The sequence below is a fragment of the Tachypleus tridentatus genome, chromosome 2 (genome assembly GCF_004210375.1).
Source record: "Tachypleus tridentatus isolate NWPU-2018 chromosome 2, ASM421037v1, whole genome shotgun sequence".
Classification (NCBI taxonomy): Eukaryota; Metazoa; Arthropoda; class Merostomata; order Xiphosura; family Limulidae; genus Tachypleus; species Tachypleus tridentatus.
Window position 1 is genome coordinate 75407788 of NC_134826.1, and position 16504 is coordinate 75424291.

At 31.4% G+C, this 16504-nt stretch overlaps 1 protein-coding gene across 1 annotated transcript; it reads left to right on the top strand.

The window, feature by feature from the left end:
• The first annotated feature begins 5188 nt into the window (after positions 1-5188).
• Positions 5189-15983, top strand: LOC143236013 (anoctamin-7-like). Its single transcript, XM_076474209.1, has 6 exons — positions 5189-6044; positions 7291-7327; positions 9377-9488; positions 10571-10625; positions 15394-15491; positions 15765-15983. Exons 1-6 carry the CDS (start codon positions 5976-5978, stop codon positions 15919-15921), a joined length of 528 nt encoding a protein of 175 aa, XP_076330324.1. The 5' UTR covers positions 5189-5975; the 3' UTR covers positions 15922-15983.
• The last annotated feature ends 521 nt before the right edge of the window (positions 15984-16504 follow it).

A 16504-nucleotide genomic window follows, 5' to 3' on the forward strand; every position in this document is an offset into this window, starting at 1 on the left:
GCACCCAAGATGCTAGATAGAACGTCACAATGGATCTTTAGTAGGTCTACAGTCTATAAGCAAATCAAAAAATAAAGAACTGAAAATAAAGTTATTATTACATTGTTTCTAAAGAGAAAGTTCCTAAATCCCTTTTTATTGAATAAGCATTTCACTAAGGATTTTATGATTTGTTTATGAACATTGAGCAAGCAAGTACATGAACAATTGAAGATGGACAAGTTGTTTTATATTTGTTCACCACTCAAACTGAAATATTGTCAAGGCACGGCTGAGGACAGGAGGGAGTGGAGGTTGAGGCTGGCCGTGCACTCCCATATATCACACTGACCCACCCAATGTCATTCTCACTAGCAACTTAATATCCATTGTTTTTTGTGTTTTTTAAAGAAATAAGCAATAAGTTTTAAATTTACTGTTTGTCTTTTTATGGGAAAGGTTTAACATATTGAGAAAGTTTTAAGAAAAACGACATAAATTAGATATTAACATATATCAACGTAAAATACGGTTTGATAACTGTACATATTAATTTTTTTATGAATCTGATGTATATAAAAGCCAGTTGTCTTTTCGTAACGGTTCATTCGTCAGAGTCGCTAATCAACAAAACTATAACATCATATCATTGTTGTGTTCTTATGTACACTAACGATGCACAAAACAACATATCTCTCTCTCGTTCCACAGCTTTTCTAAAGATGTTAACAGAAGAAAATAGTGGTTTGTAAGGATCCGACATGATGAAAGACCTCTGGTTTTGGTAAATAATTCAAAACTAAATTGAAAATTTGCATAGGCCTAGCCTGATACTAATAACACTGGCCTAGGCCTATGCAACTTAGTTCTGAGCCTATAATAAGGCTATATGAAAATGTAAACACATTTTGGAAATTATAGTGCTAAACAAGCATTTGTATTCAACATTCTTAGTTTATAAATATCATATATGGATTTAAAGATTTAATATTATTGTGAATAAAACTCCAGTTGGTCCGTTAACACAGTAGATTAAGCTGAATGGTGTTTGAAATACAAAAAGAGTTAGACCGGCTCCAGTTTTTGTCAGCGTAGGATTGTTTCATTGTAGTCTGTGTTAAAGTGACAGGCATTCACTATCAATATAGAACACGTTTGTAAAAATTTTAAAGTAACAACAATATTCTGTATAATAGACAAACCTTTTGTCAATCGCTTTAATCGTCTATCAATATAGAACACGTTAGTAAAAACTTTAATGTAACAACAATATTCTGTATAATAGACAAACCTTTTGTCCATCTCTTTAAGCCTAAACACAATATTAAACAAAAAAAAATTATTGTAGTTGCTGAAGGACTAAGAAATATTCAGTGTCGCCTCCATTCCCTATAAATACAATGGCCTAAAGAGAGTGCACGCAAAACCTAGGCACCTAGTAAAATATTATTTCAAGTATCATCATTAGTTATGTCTAATGGCAATAAATTGAGGGAAAAGGTAAAAAAAATCCAAAAACCAATACTAGTTTCATACATTTGTAAGATATTATTTTCCTTATCAGTAGGAAGTCTAGTTTAATGGTGGCCTCTTTTTGTTTCCCTCCCTTTTATATATACATATTTATTTATTATTATTGTTATTTATTTATTTTATCATTATTTATTTATTTTTGTGTTTCAAATATAAGTTGATCGGGGAGAGGTGTTTAGGACCATCTTCATCATGTATGTGGTACCTGTCTAGTTTGCATAATAATTCATTTTTCATCCATTTTTATTGTACTATGTAGGAGTCTATCTGGAATGGTTGATATGTTTGAATATTTGTGTATGAAACAAGATGATGTGGTTCTGGGAACTCTGTATGCATTTGTGAGAAGTGTGTTTTGTATTGTTTGTAGCTTGGTTTTGATTATTTTATCACTTACAGTAATCCAAGCTGGAGCTGTATAGTCAATTACTGGTCTTATGTATGTTTTGTAAATTTTAGTATATCGTCTGTTGATGTTCCACTGTTCTTGCCAGTTAGACTCTAGCATAGTTGGTTCTTCGCCACACTTTACTTCTAATTTCATTTAAATGGTTAATCCATGTTAATTTTGAGTCATAGGTTAGATCAAGAAAGTTTGCCGTTGTGGCAATCTGAAGTAGTGTTCCATTCATATATATTTCAGGCTGTACTTTTTTATGTTTTGTCAGCTTGGGGGTGCTTCATCTTATTTCGGTTTGGTCTGTTTTGAATTTCGCGCAAAACTGTAGCTCTTGTAAGAGAGCTAAATGTGCTTCTTTTTTCGGCATTTAAACCGTAATTTTAGGTTATATAACGTGAGAAATATTGATAAATTTGTAATATAGTTGTAAGGTAGAGAATAAACTGGAAAGTTAAAAAATAAAAAACTAAGAGTTTGATATGATTTTCATAGATTTATATAAAAGTCAGGAGCTTTGGCACGTTACTACTCTTTCTACAGATTAAAATCTAATGTGTATATGTAAAAACTAGTGGTATTTTTTATGTTGTAACGCTTATGTTACGAGTCATCTTTAATTTAAGTTACAATATTGTTATTGATTTTTTATGTTATTGTTCTTTTTTTGCAACGAAGGAGAAAGTTTAAGGGATAACGGTTGCTAAAAAAGGTTTATTTTTTGTTTATTTGTTTTCTTACAAACTTCAACCCGTCATTTCTTGACGGATCGAGCAAAGCTAGTATTTGATAATCCCTTCTGGCTTTATAATCTCTTATAGTGAACAAAAAGGTATCGTTGGGGCAATGAATACGGTGGGCATAGTTTGTTTTAAATACAATTATACACTCATGTTCTCAGAAAAATACTATAGGACCGAAAAAAAAAGCTTATAGTGTTTAAGAATAATTTAAGCTCGATACTGTTATGGTATCCAAAATTTATTATAATCATGTGTAACTAGGAAAAAAAGTGTTCACACTACGACAAACTTAAACTCACTTCGTAAAGGTCTAGCCTGAACCTTTTGAAGCAATATTATTTAAGAATATAATATCGACACGAAAACTTACGAAAAGAAAGAAAAAAATATAACGGACAAAAACCTAATCTCGGAAGATATCACAAAATCTACTTAATTTTAATACAGCACTTAAAAACTCTCTGATTAATTGCAACTCGAAACCATTATAAAGTGTAATCGAAATTTAAGTAATATCTAACCTTTAGAGTAGATGTTTTAGTACCATTTTTCAGTTCTCTTTTGTTTTTTATACGCACGCTTTTATTTGCCACTAGACAACAAGATTACAGCTCAACACATGACATCTATTAACCATCAACAAAGTATCTAATTAACTTACGTACACAAAAGTGCTGACTTATACGCTGTTCTAGCAACGTTTATTTACATATGAGAGCCAACTTATTTACATAACTATAGTTACTATGACAAAGACCTTAGCGCCACCTAGTGTCAGATGTTTTGTCTAACTGTGAGAGTCGTGTTATAATTAACAGTGTGAGTTTTCGTCACGCATAACTAAAGGACGTTAACAAGCAGCTGAACTAAACGACAGAGTATAAGGAACGTCAAATACCAATTAAAGGAACACCATCCTCAGAAACAAAAGTTATCTATCCTCATGATTAGTAGATTTATCTTAATCCTTTTTTTTTTTTCTAATTTGGGTATTAAACTTATTTGTACTAGAAAATTTATTTGTTTGTTTTGAAATTTTGGGCACTAGGGCTATCTACGCTAGCTGTCCCTAAATTAGTAATGTAAGACATCACCACCAACCGCCAACTCTTGAGTTATTCTTTTGCCATCCAATAGTGAGATTCACCGTATGGCTGCACCACAGTTGAAAGGGCGTGCGTGTTTGGTGTGATGGGGGTTCGAACCCGTGGCTCTCAGATTACGAGTGGAATGCCCATACCACCTGGCTTGTACTAAAAACTTTTCAGTCTCAGTTATCCAAATAAAATTTAAGTTTTCTTTATTTGTGCAAAACAAGAAATCAGGCTTACCTAAACCTAATGCAGGTTATTATAATAATACTATACGTTGACTCAGCAAAGGACATATCCCGTTTTTATTTATGATACTTAAAATCACGTTGGTAAATTACACGTGCAGTTATCGAATGTTGGTTATAAATATTTTGTGAAACTGGACAATATAAAAATAATTGAGCAAATTACACATTTATGCTTAGAAACTTGATCTTTTTCCTTGTAATAATACATCAACGCACGACTATGTGATTTTATGGGTGTATGCTAGAAAAGTCTTATTATTTCTGATAATTTATTACTTAATTTTCTCATGTAAAATAATTTCCAGTTAGAATGAGTGCAAAACTATCTTTAGAATTCAACATAGAATCTGAAATGATTACTAATGGGAAAACAGTATTTACGTGTACAGTTATGCTGTTTTTTGCCTTTTTTGTTGTTGTTTTGTTTTAAAGATGTGTAATAATGTATTTCTCTGAGCTTTTAACTTAAACTGAAGGATGAAGCTTCAAGGAAAGTCTGTATGGACGTATTTCATCTCGTCAAAACAAGGAAATCCAAATGAGGCCATGGCATTTGTCCAATTTTAGTATAGAAGTTGGTTTTATTAAAGGTTTTACAAATACGTGCAAGTCCAACTGAAAAATCTTATTTAGTATGTGTGTATTAATTTTAGCATTCTACTGAAAGTTTACCTGTAACCTGGTTCTACACACCACGGGCTTCGAAACCTGATTTTTAGCATTATAAATCTTCGGATTTCTCTCCAAATATTCACATTCGTTAAGCTTACAGCCCTGTACAGTGTATAAGTATTAAAATTAGGGTTAGATAGCAGGGAAGTAACATGTAATAATGAATAAAATCCACAATTTGAACATGATCTTTTGTCAATTAACTCATGCTGTTTACCTTGTAAATTTAGAAACGTGTTGAAGTAGATTAAACTGAAGCAGTAGTAGTGTTAATCTGAATTTAAAATATTATGAGTGACAAAGATATTACAAGTAATTAACCACAAATAGAATAGTGGATAATTTCAAATCATTTTATAAATACAAGAAAATTTGATAGCTCAGAGAAGGTGTGCATCTTTAAATAACAATTAAATAATAATCTTACACTGTTAAAATGACCCAACCAAAAATTAATATGGTTAACTTTCCTTAATATTAGTGTTTAAAATGTTATATTATTTATTAAACCTCTTAATCTGAAAAAGCATAATTTAGAGATATTTGTTGATCATTTAATCAGCCATATTTTAACCAGTTTACATGGTATCTGGTACAAAAATATTTTTATACAAGTTCCACATATTAACAAACAAAAATGGTGAAATTGCCCATTTTTAGTAATTATAAAATGGATTAAGATGCCACAAAAAATCATAACTTTAAAGTTGTTTGATCAGTTGCAGGTTTCACGGTTTTTGTTTTATCATATCCCACAAAACAATTTGCTGCCCAGAAAATATAGCTAAAGACTTAGTGAACCACTCTGTAAAAAGACAAACAACCTTCAATTGTGTGAAGAAATCTGGACTTTAACTGCCAGACTCCAGTTATAGAGTGCTACAGCAAAGTGTTTTTTTTTACATTCCCTGAAACTGTATTTTAAGTTTATTTAAAAACTGTCTGACAAGACTATTACTTAACTAAAATTATAAATTGAAACATAACTTCTCAAACAGTGGAATAAAGTGAATGTGTAATCTGAAGAAAGATACAAACATTAAAATTTTGAAAGCTGATAAAGGCAACATTAGTGTAATTATGAACAACAGAGAATGCATTGACTTTTTTTCCCATTTTTTGTTTATTACATGTATATTCTCTGTTACAGTAGCTCTTTGTGCAGGGATTCTTTATAGACTTAAGATATTATGTTTTTATTCTTTAGGTTACAGTAGCTCTTGTTGCTGTGGTTAGTGTGATTTCTTACAGAATATCCATTCAAACTGTACTGTACTTCACTTTGAGTGGCAATCAGACACTTACCAGCATGGTAACTCTCACTACCTTAGTCACAGCTGCACTGTTGAACCTTGTATGCATAATGATCTTTAACCTGGTAGGTCATTTGAATAAGAAAAGTAAGGGATATGAAATTCACCTATTTCTAGTTGTGTAAAATGTACTTTTTATGGCTTTATTCAAGATGATATGGATCAAATACCTGCTTATAGTGATATGTAAGCATATTATTTTTATTTTTTTACTTTGATTTCTTAATGACTAAAAGGAAATGTTATATGTAATTACTTGTAAAAAATTTTAGGCTTAATGTCTTTTCAGTTGTAAATAATGTAATGGTTTTCATGTTTGTATTTTCAAGATTGAAATTAATATAGCTTGGAATTTTTTCACGAATGCATCAAAATAATCATAAGGAAATCTTTATATTTTGTGTGCCAGAGGAATTATTAAAATAATGACAAAACCTCAGTATTTAAGTACATACCAAGTAACACTACCATATATTTGTTTTGTAAGATCTTCAGTGGTACTTTTCAATTTTGGCCTGGCATGGCCAAGTGGTTAAGCCACTCAACTCATAATCTGAGGGTCACAGGTTTGAATCCCTGTCACACCAAACATGCTCACCCTTTCAGCCATGGGGGCATTATAATGTGATAGTCAATCCCACTATTCATGGGTAAAAGAGTAGCCTGAGAGTTTGCTGTGGGTGGTGATGACTAACTGCCTTTCCTCTCGTCTTACACTGCTAAATTAGGAACTTCTAGTGCAGATAGCCTTTGTGTTGCTTTGTGCAAACTTCCAACCAAATAACTTTTAATTTTTTTTATAAACACACCCATCGTCATTGAATGGTTAAATACTAGGTGCAGGAATTAGTGTATATTAATTATTACTTTTGTTCTTTTACCTATGGGCTGGGCATGTATGTAAATTTGGATTAGAAAAACTTGATTCAAACACCAACAATTACAAGCCAGAGTAAAAACATCAACAGAAAATGAACACTGAACCAGAGATAAAATTACCATATTCATTCATGTCTGACACATTTTGGTATTGTTTCATTATTTGTATGTTAGGGCTGGGTGGGCCTAGTGGTCAGTGTGCTGGACTCTGAACCTGAGGGTTTATGGTTCTCATCCTGTTGCAACAAAAATGCCCTTCACACCTTGGGATTATGGAAATGTTGTAAAAGTGATTGTCAAATCCTGCTATTTGGTTAAAGTAACTCAAGAATTGGCAATAGGTGCCATTTCATAGTCTATCAGTGTAAAGTTAGGGTTGGCTAGTGTAGATGTTATTTATGAAACAACTGACTAACTATTAACCTTTTCTAGATTTATAGAAGAATAGCCACCTACCTTACTGAATTAGGTAAGTTTTACCTGTTTCTAATTTTGACAATTCCAAATGAACATAGGTTATTTTGTATGTTTGTTCATGATTTAGAATAACAAAATGTAACCAGAATGTGACTGCAAAAGTTCTTATCCATATTTATTTTAGTACCAGATAAATACAGTTAGTCATACAAAGTTTATCAGAAAAATTTATACATTTTATTGGTGAATGGATCCAAATTATGCACACTTTTCAAAACAGAACTTACTTCTTTAAAAAAATTAATTTATGCCACAATGTACATGCTATCTAAATTTTTAATTAACTTTTCCATTTGTACAGAATATAATAAAATAACATTAGGAAGTAATTATATATATATAATTATATTGAACATCACTAACAGCAGATGGTGACCCTTATCACTTTACCAGTCTTAGTTTTATTATTAATCAAGTCTGAGTGTTTTGTTAAATAAACTAGTGGATCAGTGTGAAACACAGTAAAGTATATTTAGTTGTAGACATATAGTATTGTGATCACACTGTTCACATTGCTAACAAACATATACAAAAATACATGAAAAATTGTACAGTACTTAAATAAATATACTTATGATAGTTTTAAGGTTAGACAGTTAATTGTAACTTTTAATTTGGTATTATGTATTTGATTTAGTGACAGTTCATGAATAAGAGTAAATATCGTATACAGTGATACTGAAAAGGAAAACTTGTAAATGTGCATTTCAGAGGCTCTAAAGGCAGTGCAAGCACAATATGCAAACTGTACTGTGGATATAGTATTTATAGTCTTTACATAAACATTAACATCTTAATATGTAACTCAGATTGACATCCTCAATTTTACCATCCTTTCTTGTTTAGAGATACTTTTCCAGTGTATTTGATATTTAGCATACAACATACTTGTACATTCTACTAACAGCTTGCAACATCTTGTGCAGATATACATAATAAATTCACAAGTGTAGTCGACATTCCATCTGTAATATGGCATTGGTCCAATAAACTAACCCCATGCACTTATTATTAAGGATATATTTGTATTTTAACATAATTTTTTATAACTTCAAGACTTGTGTATGAAGGCTACTAATACAATAAATTTTGAAATATGGAATTCCAGTTTAAAACAAAAATAAAAATGAGATAAAATCATGTTAAAATAAATAATAAAACATCTCTTAGTAATTCAGCCACTTTTTGTAGAGATATTACATAAATCAGCTTCAGTACTGCATGTTATATATCTTACAATTGTGAAAGAGGACTAAAAATGTGTAAAAAAACAAACTGCCATAAAAAGATATTTCTATTGCAAAACTAGAATGTGAATTTCGTTTTTTTGTTTCAATATGGAGTTAAGTTAATCGTTTTGATTTAAAGATTAACTTGTTTCCTAATGATTTGGCTTGAGCAATATTTAGTGTTTGCTAATTTAATGGAAACTAGTGTATCTAGACCACAAACATCTTGAACAACAGTCATCGGTATCCTACTGATGACAACACCTTTATATTTTAAAAAATAAATGGTGGAAGCTAAGATAAGGCTTAACATTTATTTAGATCACGGACAAATTAAGAATATGGAAAATTTGTCTTCAGTTCCTGTGATTTGTATTTTATTATGACTTCCTTTCCCTCAATACAAAAATATTTGGCCATAGTATTTCTAATCACGTAAAACTACATTGCAGAAATATCTCTGCTCTGTGTGACAGCTGCAGAGTAACCTAAACCAGACTTAAGTTTGATATTTATAACTAGGGAAAATAATGAATTTTGTAAATAAGAAATAATACACTTTCAGAGAATAAGATATTTATACACTAAAGATTTGATTTGAAGAATAGAACTTAATGTTTCACCTAAGAGCTCTAAAAACTCTGACATGAAATGTGTTAAGTGATGAGTTTGATAGTATTATTAATTGGTTGTCATTAGTGTTAAGGTTCAGTTAAACAAACATTTTTTTATTTACTTTATGTTAACCTTTTCCTATATGTTAATATTCTATTTGTAAATCAGTTAATACTGTTTTGAAATATTCTATATAGAAGTACATCGTACTCAGACAGAATATGAAAATAGTTTGACTCTGAAGATGTTCCTTTTACAGTTTGTGAACTACTATTCATCAATTTTTTACATAGCATTTTTCAAAGGAAGGTGAGTAGTTTGTTAACTTCAGTTAAAATATGAAATGAAGTAGTTCACAAAGTAATAAAAAAAGATCCATAGTGAAAAGTTACTCAAAATAATGATACTAAAACACAGCTAATAATACATAATGTTATAAAAACTAATGTTTTAACTTGTTTTGTAGACTAACTTATCACTGTTGATGGAAGTGGTTAAATATCACATGTAACATGATTTTTGAAATGTTTTAGTATCTGTATGTGTAGGTTGATATAGATGTTTAAATTACTGAAGCAATATGCTAAAATGTTGTATTTACCTTTATGTGTTCATATTTTTCTACTTTTGTTGGGTATTAGTATTTAATACAAAGATATTATTACAATTCATGTGCAAGTAAAATATGTATGTGACTGTATTAACTCTTTCATTGTCATAAGCAATGAAAAAAACTTGTAACACCATAAAAAATGTGTTCCCCTTCAAATTCAGATTCTAAGTAAATAATCAAATATCAAGCATGTCTTTTTTTGTTCATTTATAAATAAACTTAGCATTATGAGGATTCTTTATTTATAAATATTGCAGATGATATTAATGTCTTAGCTAAATAATATAATTTATTGATGTACCAGTCTAAATATAACTAGTTTTCACTTAAAAAAAAGTCTATACAAGTTCTGTGTCATGAAATTTGTGGAAAGTTAAGAAAAATTGTTTTATAAAACTTGAAAAATCAGAGAATTTTCATGAATTCTAGTTGTAGTCATAGAAGGTCAAATAGGGGACAAGTTTCTTTCAGAAAGTACATGTAGTATATTTATAGCATATGACACAGCAGTATATCTGCAAACTTACATTGCTAGAAACTAGGTTTTGATACTGGTGGTGGGCAGAGCACAGATAACCCATTGTGTATCTTTGTGCTTAATTATCCACAAACTTGTGATTTTAACTTTGAGGTTTTGGGAGACTTAAAAATGAAAAAAGACAGTTAAGTAAGTGTCAATAGTTCATCAATACAGAATTGAGTTTTTTAGATTTTATTTTTATCTTTGTTATTTGTGAAGACAGTTGTTTATATTACAATTTATCTTTTTATACAACAGATTTGTTGGGTATCCAGGACATTACAATTCATTGTTTGGATATCGGCAAGAGGAAGTATGTATATCATTGTTAGTTTTTTTATTATATAAAAGTTCAGCTGTTAAACTTTTGTTTTAAAATATTTTTTTCTTTTTTGTACGTAGTTTATTCATAGTACAGTATAATAATTACAAAACATACTTAACATCTGTTGATGCTGTAGTTCTCAATTTCCAGTATCACTGACTGTCCAGTTCAGTGGTTCTTTGAAGATATTGTGTCGGGTGGTACATGGAATAATTCTATTACTCTCCTATCTTGTTGCTTACATGATCTGGCCAATTCCTCTTCTGATGGTTTTCAACTACCTCCTGTAGCTTTTTTTACCACATCTGCTAGGCTTACCAGAAATGAGTATTTTCCTCAGTCATATACTCTTTTTATTTCCAGGGTCCCTTTATTTTCATGGTATCCCACTCTGGGGTGAGTGATTCTAAGGCAGGTATGCTTTCTCTTTTCAACTTCATACTTTCACTTTTATTACTACCACCAGTTTGCAACAGGTTCTGTCAAAATGAGGTGCTCTGTAAGATCATTTTCACCTACCAAATGATATTATCTTATTATGGGTTGCCACTTGTGGACATTCATGAATACAGCTAAAGAGGATCTTGCTTATCTTCACGTTGAATAAATTGTCATTGGTTTGCTTTTAAAAGATGTAGGGAACTTGATTCACCAATTGCACAGTTTCCAGAGATCTGTTTTTCAGGACTCCCCAGTGCATTTTAGCATCCCAGTCTGTATTAGTGGAGCTTGAGAATCTGTGGTAGACAAGACCAAAGTTTTTGAGTGTGTTCAACCACTCTTGAAGAAGAAGGCAAAGTCAAGGGTCCTCCTTCTAGGGTTCCTGGATGTTTTTTTCAGATTTCAGTAAAAGGGGCTCCAGCCTCCCTGGGAACTTGCTCTTAATTTTGGTTTAGATTTTGCATGCAGTTATCTAGTTGGGAAGTGCAAGACCCTTCTCTTTGATCAGTGTCAGTTTCAGTTATCATTCATGGAAGTTGGTTCACTATATCATAATTCTGAAACCAAAGCAGTTCCATTCTAGGTCCTTGGTTAAGCACAGGTTCCACATAATTCCAGGGTTAAGTAGAATACACCCTACCCACGTGATTAGGGACTGAGAATAAATGTTCATAATTCCAAAGCAGATGAGTTTGTTCCTTTGAGTGTGTCATAAAGGATCCCATCATTCTGAGCCTCAAGTGTTATCTTTTGGACTTGTTCAGATGGAGGAGAAAACTTGTCCACTGAGGTGTTGCTTACTTTCTTGTTGTGATTCTGATGGTGCAAAATGCAACATTCTGTGGTTACAGGTTGGTATCTAAAGTGTACACACATGCACGCACATACACACACTGTGGTCTAATAGCCATGGCCAGTAACATAGGATGTAGGTACTACAACCCTTAGTCATAGAACTTTGGCCATCTGCTCAGGGGTGGCCTATATGATGATTAGTCATATTCTGTTCTGCCTTTGATATCGGAACTAAGCTCCAAATGATGAGCACCTCATTCATTTGCACCTGTTCTAGAGGTAGGGTGTAATTTCCACATTCTTCTACTGTTTATTACATTTCTTTTTTATACAAATACTTTGTATGTGGATCATGCCTGCACTGCCCCCTACACTTTTATCAATGTGAGATCCTAGTTACAGTGTTGGTGGATGTTAAGTTTTATTAGAAATACATTTTCAGTTTAAGAAAAATGTTAACTTTTATTTTTAGATAACTTTAGAAAATAAGCCTTCTAGAGGCTTTTAATTTCCCAGTAATCTTGTAACTTTTTAAGAAACTAAATCTGGAATATAGTTGTCACTTTTCTGTCCTCTAAGTCATAATAAATAACATATTGCTGTTTTCTTTGTTTGCAGTTTATTATTTATAAAATCCTACCAAAATAATTAAGTTTAGACATTTTGTCATTTTCAGACTTTCATTCATATCTCCTGGTAATATCGAAACATGAATGTTGTAAAGTGTCTTTAAAGTTGTAATAGTCATGTAATGTACTGACAGTTCATGTCATGTGAAGATTATATGCAAAAAATGGTGGTCAGTGGCCAAAATGGCCATTAACTTTTATATATGCACAGATATTATGATTTAAGAATTTAAATAATAAGTTAAAAAGTAACTGAAACATTGAAGGGAATGCTTGACTAATAATTGTGTTGTTTGTTCTAAGTTTAGGTTGAAATTTGCAAATAGGATTTAATTTTATACTTTAAAATTAAATAAATGATATAATTAAGGACTTTAGTGATTTTCTTTTCCAAGGCCCGGCACGGCCAAGTGTATTAAGGGGTTCGACTTGTAATCTTAGGGTCGCGGGTTTGAATCCCGGTCGCACCATACATGCCTGCCCTTTCAGCCGTGGGGGCGTTATAATGTTACAGTCAATCCCACTATTTGTTGGTAAAAGAGTAGCCCAAGAGTTGGCAGTGGGTGGTGATGACTAGCTGCCTTCCCTCTAGTCTCACACTGCTAAATTAGGGACGGCTAGTGCAGATAGCCCTTGAGTAGCTTTGTGCAAAATTGAAAACAAACAAATTATTTTCCAATGTTTTTTTTTTTTTTTAAGTTGTCTCTTAGACATTCTTAAGAATTTTTGGTTTTTGAAATTTTCTCCTAGAAAATAAGTATCCAACGTTGTCACTATGTTGTAGAAATAACATTAAACATAAAGCATTGTAAAGCTATCTCCTATTTGCACATCTCATTCAGTGTTGCTGAGACCTGTGTTTAGGCCTGAGTATCATTAGGACACCTGCATTGTTTTATTGCTATTAACTGTAGTAGAGATCTAGGCTTAGATAAGATCTAGGATCAGTAATAATTATTTATTTATACACACAAATGTAGATTAGATTAGAAAGTAACATAGCTAAATTACTTCTTACTTGTTCTAATAAGTTACATATGAATGGCATTTTAATATACGTATATAGGCTCCCACATGACCTTACCAACTAGCGCGCTGTCTGAGGTAATCTACTTAATGCAGACAACATTAACTATCTGTATGTGCTCAATCTGAAACCTGTTTAGACAGTGTTTTGCTCATTAACATAATAAGAATCAACCAAATAACAATAAAAAGTCCTGCATTTTCACTGGTATTGGGACCTGAAGCCATAAAGTCATGGTAAAAAATATAAAAACTTGATTTTTATTCAAAGTATACTTTCTCTTTATATTGGCTGGAAAAAATAGCAGTGTTAACCCTTTCTCCATAGACATCTTTTTCTGTGCATGCTTTCAGAGTTTAGTGCATTACATTCAAAACTTGATTAAACTATTTTCTTTTTATGATATACTAATAAATAAACCTTGAAAACATAGCTCATAATCCATATTTTAATAGTATACAAGTTTAAAGATTTTACATTCAGAAGGCAATATTGAAAACAGAAAAACTAGAATTTTCTAGTGTAAGAATTGTAACATTTGCTCGCTAGGCCTTTTTTCTCTGGTTTAGTTTATTTACCACCTCTCCAAGAAATACAAAATGAAATTTAAGGTAAATCATTTATTATGATATAATTTCACTTAGGCATACTATAATTTTCATAACCTTCAATCTTACTTGGTCACACAAACATGAAATAGGCAATCAAATCCATTTAGCCACACTCTCCTGTGACATCTTCTTAATTAGAAATTACCAATAACTTTTTGAGCTAGTCAATACTATGTTACTTAAAAACAATATTAGGCCATGGTTTTCATCTATCAAGTGATTTATCATATTGCAGTGTTTCCTTTAAATAGAATTCCAAATTTTGCTTTTAATTCAACCTTGTTTACCATGGGAAATGCATTGTGTAAAAATAGGAATCTCTTTAGATCAGTTCGGTTAGATTAAGTAAAATAAGTACTAATAATAATAAGTCTGGCATGGCCAGGTGGGATAAGGCTTTTGACTCATAATCTGAGGGTCATGGGTTCAAGTCCCCATCATACCAAGCGTTCTCACCCTTTCAGCTGTTGGGATGTTACAATGTTAGTCTATCCCAGTATTCATTGATAAAAGAGAAGCCCAAGAGTTGGCAGTCACGCTAAACATGCTCGCCCTCCCAGCCGTGGGGGCGTATAATGTGACGGTCAATCCCACTATTCGTTGGTAAAAGAGTAGCCCAAGAGTTGGCGGTGGGTGGTGATGACTAGCTGCTTTCCCTCTGGTCTTACACTGCTAAATTAGGGACGGCTAGCACAAATAACCCTTGGGTAGCTTTGTATGAAATTAAAAAAAACTAATAATATTTTAATAATATAATATAGTATTTTTAATCTTAACGTAAAAATCAACACTCAGTCTAGTATACAGAAAATCTGTATATATGTGTGTGTGTGTGTGTGTATTCACAGATACATTTTTAGTGAAAATACTCCATTAAAAAATATAATCTTTGGTGTACAAAAAACTTTTAATGTTTACTTAAAGCCTGCCAAATGATGTGAATACATTGTAATGCTATAACAAGCACAGAATAATTATTAGGTCAGTTCCTGGGATTGAGCCTGTAGTGAAAAAGTTAAACTATAAAGAATCAATCTCTACAAATTTTCTCATGTTAGTCACACACATTCTTTAAATTTTTAGGTTTGATACATCATTTTTTCAGACCATTTGTTCCTGGACAAGTTATAAGTGTTCTAGCTTGCTTTCTTGTATCTTATTGTACTTTTCAGTCTTATGTCCTTTCTGAGATATTTTTTTAAAGTTGTATTGCTGCAGTAATTTTGAAACTATTTTTCTACATTTCCTTTTAGTGTGGAGCCGGAGGGTGTTTGTTGGAACTCTCTTTACAGTTAGCTATAATTATGGTAGGGAAGCAGTCTGTTAATGCCATTTTGGAAATGGGTGTTCCGTAAGTTTTTTATTTAAAATAGATATTTATTGTAATAATTTCATGTAAGGACATTTTCTATGACAGTTGGCTTGTTTTCAGACTTAAGAACTGTGTTGTAGGTTTTTTTTAAAAAAGTAATTTTGATGTGTTCAAGATTCCTAGGTTATTAATGTTCAGTCAAACATGTAGTAAGTCAGATTGTATGTAAAATTAAACTATTTATACATTTATGTCAGAAACAAGAACTGTTTATATTTTAAAACTAGGAAAAATATTTTCGTATTTATCTAGATGGCTGTTACGGGTTTACAAGAAGTGGTCAGTGCATAAAAAGGCTGAGTGTGTTAATGAAAACCATGCACCCACTCAGTGGGAGAGTGACTACAACTTAATAAACCAAGAACAAACAGGTCTTTTTGGTGAATATCTTGAAATGGGTAAGGCTTAAGTTTAACTAAAATAATAATGTGAAAATAATTACAATAGTAGATACGTATGTTCTACATAAAAACTTGAACAGGTTAAAATGGTACTTTTTCCACTTCTGTGAAAAATGTTATTTTAAATCTTTAACAATGACTTCCTAGTTTGTATGTCATTCAAGAGTCTTAAAATCAAGTTATTCTAGTTCCTGTTACTATGAAAATGAGTGATATATTATTTTAAGATCCTCCAATTGTAGTTTAAAATATTTAATGTATAATTAACAGTAATGATTAAAATGTATGGTTTGATGATAATGTATATGAAAACATTAGCTGGAGCAGCATCTAGAAAGTTTTTTTTTATGTAGAAATGGATATGAACTGTGTTGATTGCTAAGCCTGAAGGGTTATAATGCTAAGATTAAGGGTTTGATTCCTGTTGTACAACTTTACATTTAACAACAAACTTTTTTTATAGTTTTGTGGGTTTGAGCTTTTTTCAGAACAGCATAAAGTATAGAAACATTTATTAAATACTATAAAACAGTTGCACCACCTGAATGATTTAGTATTATCTGGAACAGCAATTTTAAAGGACCTTGTCTA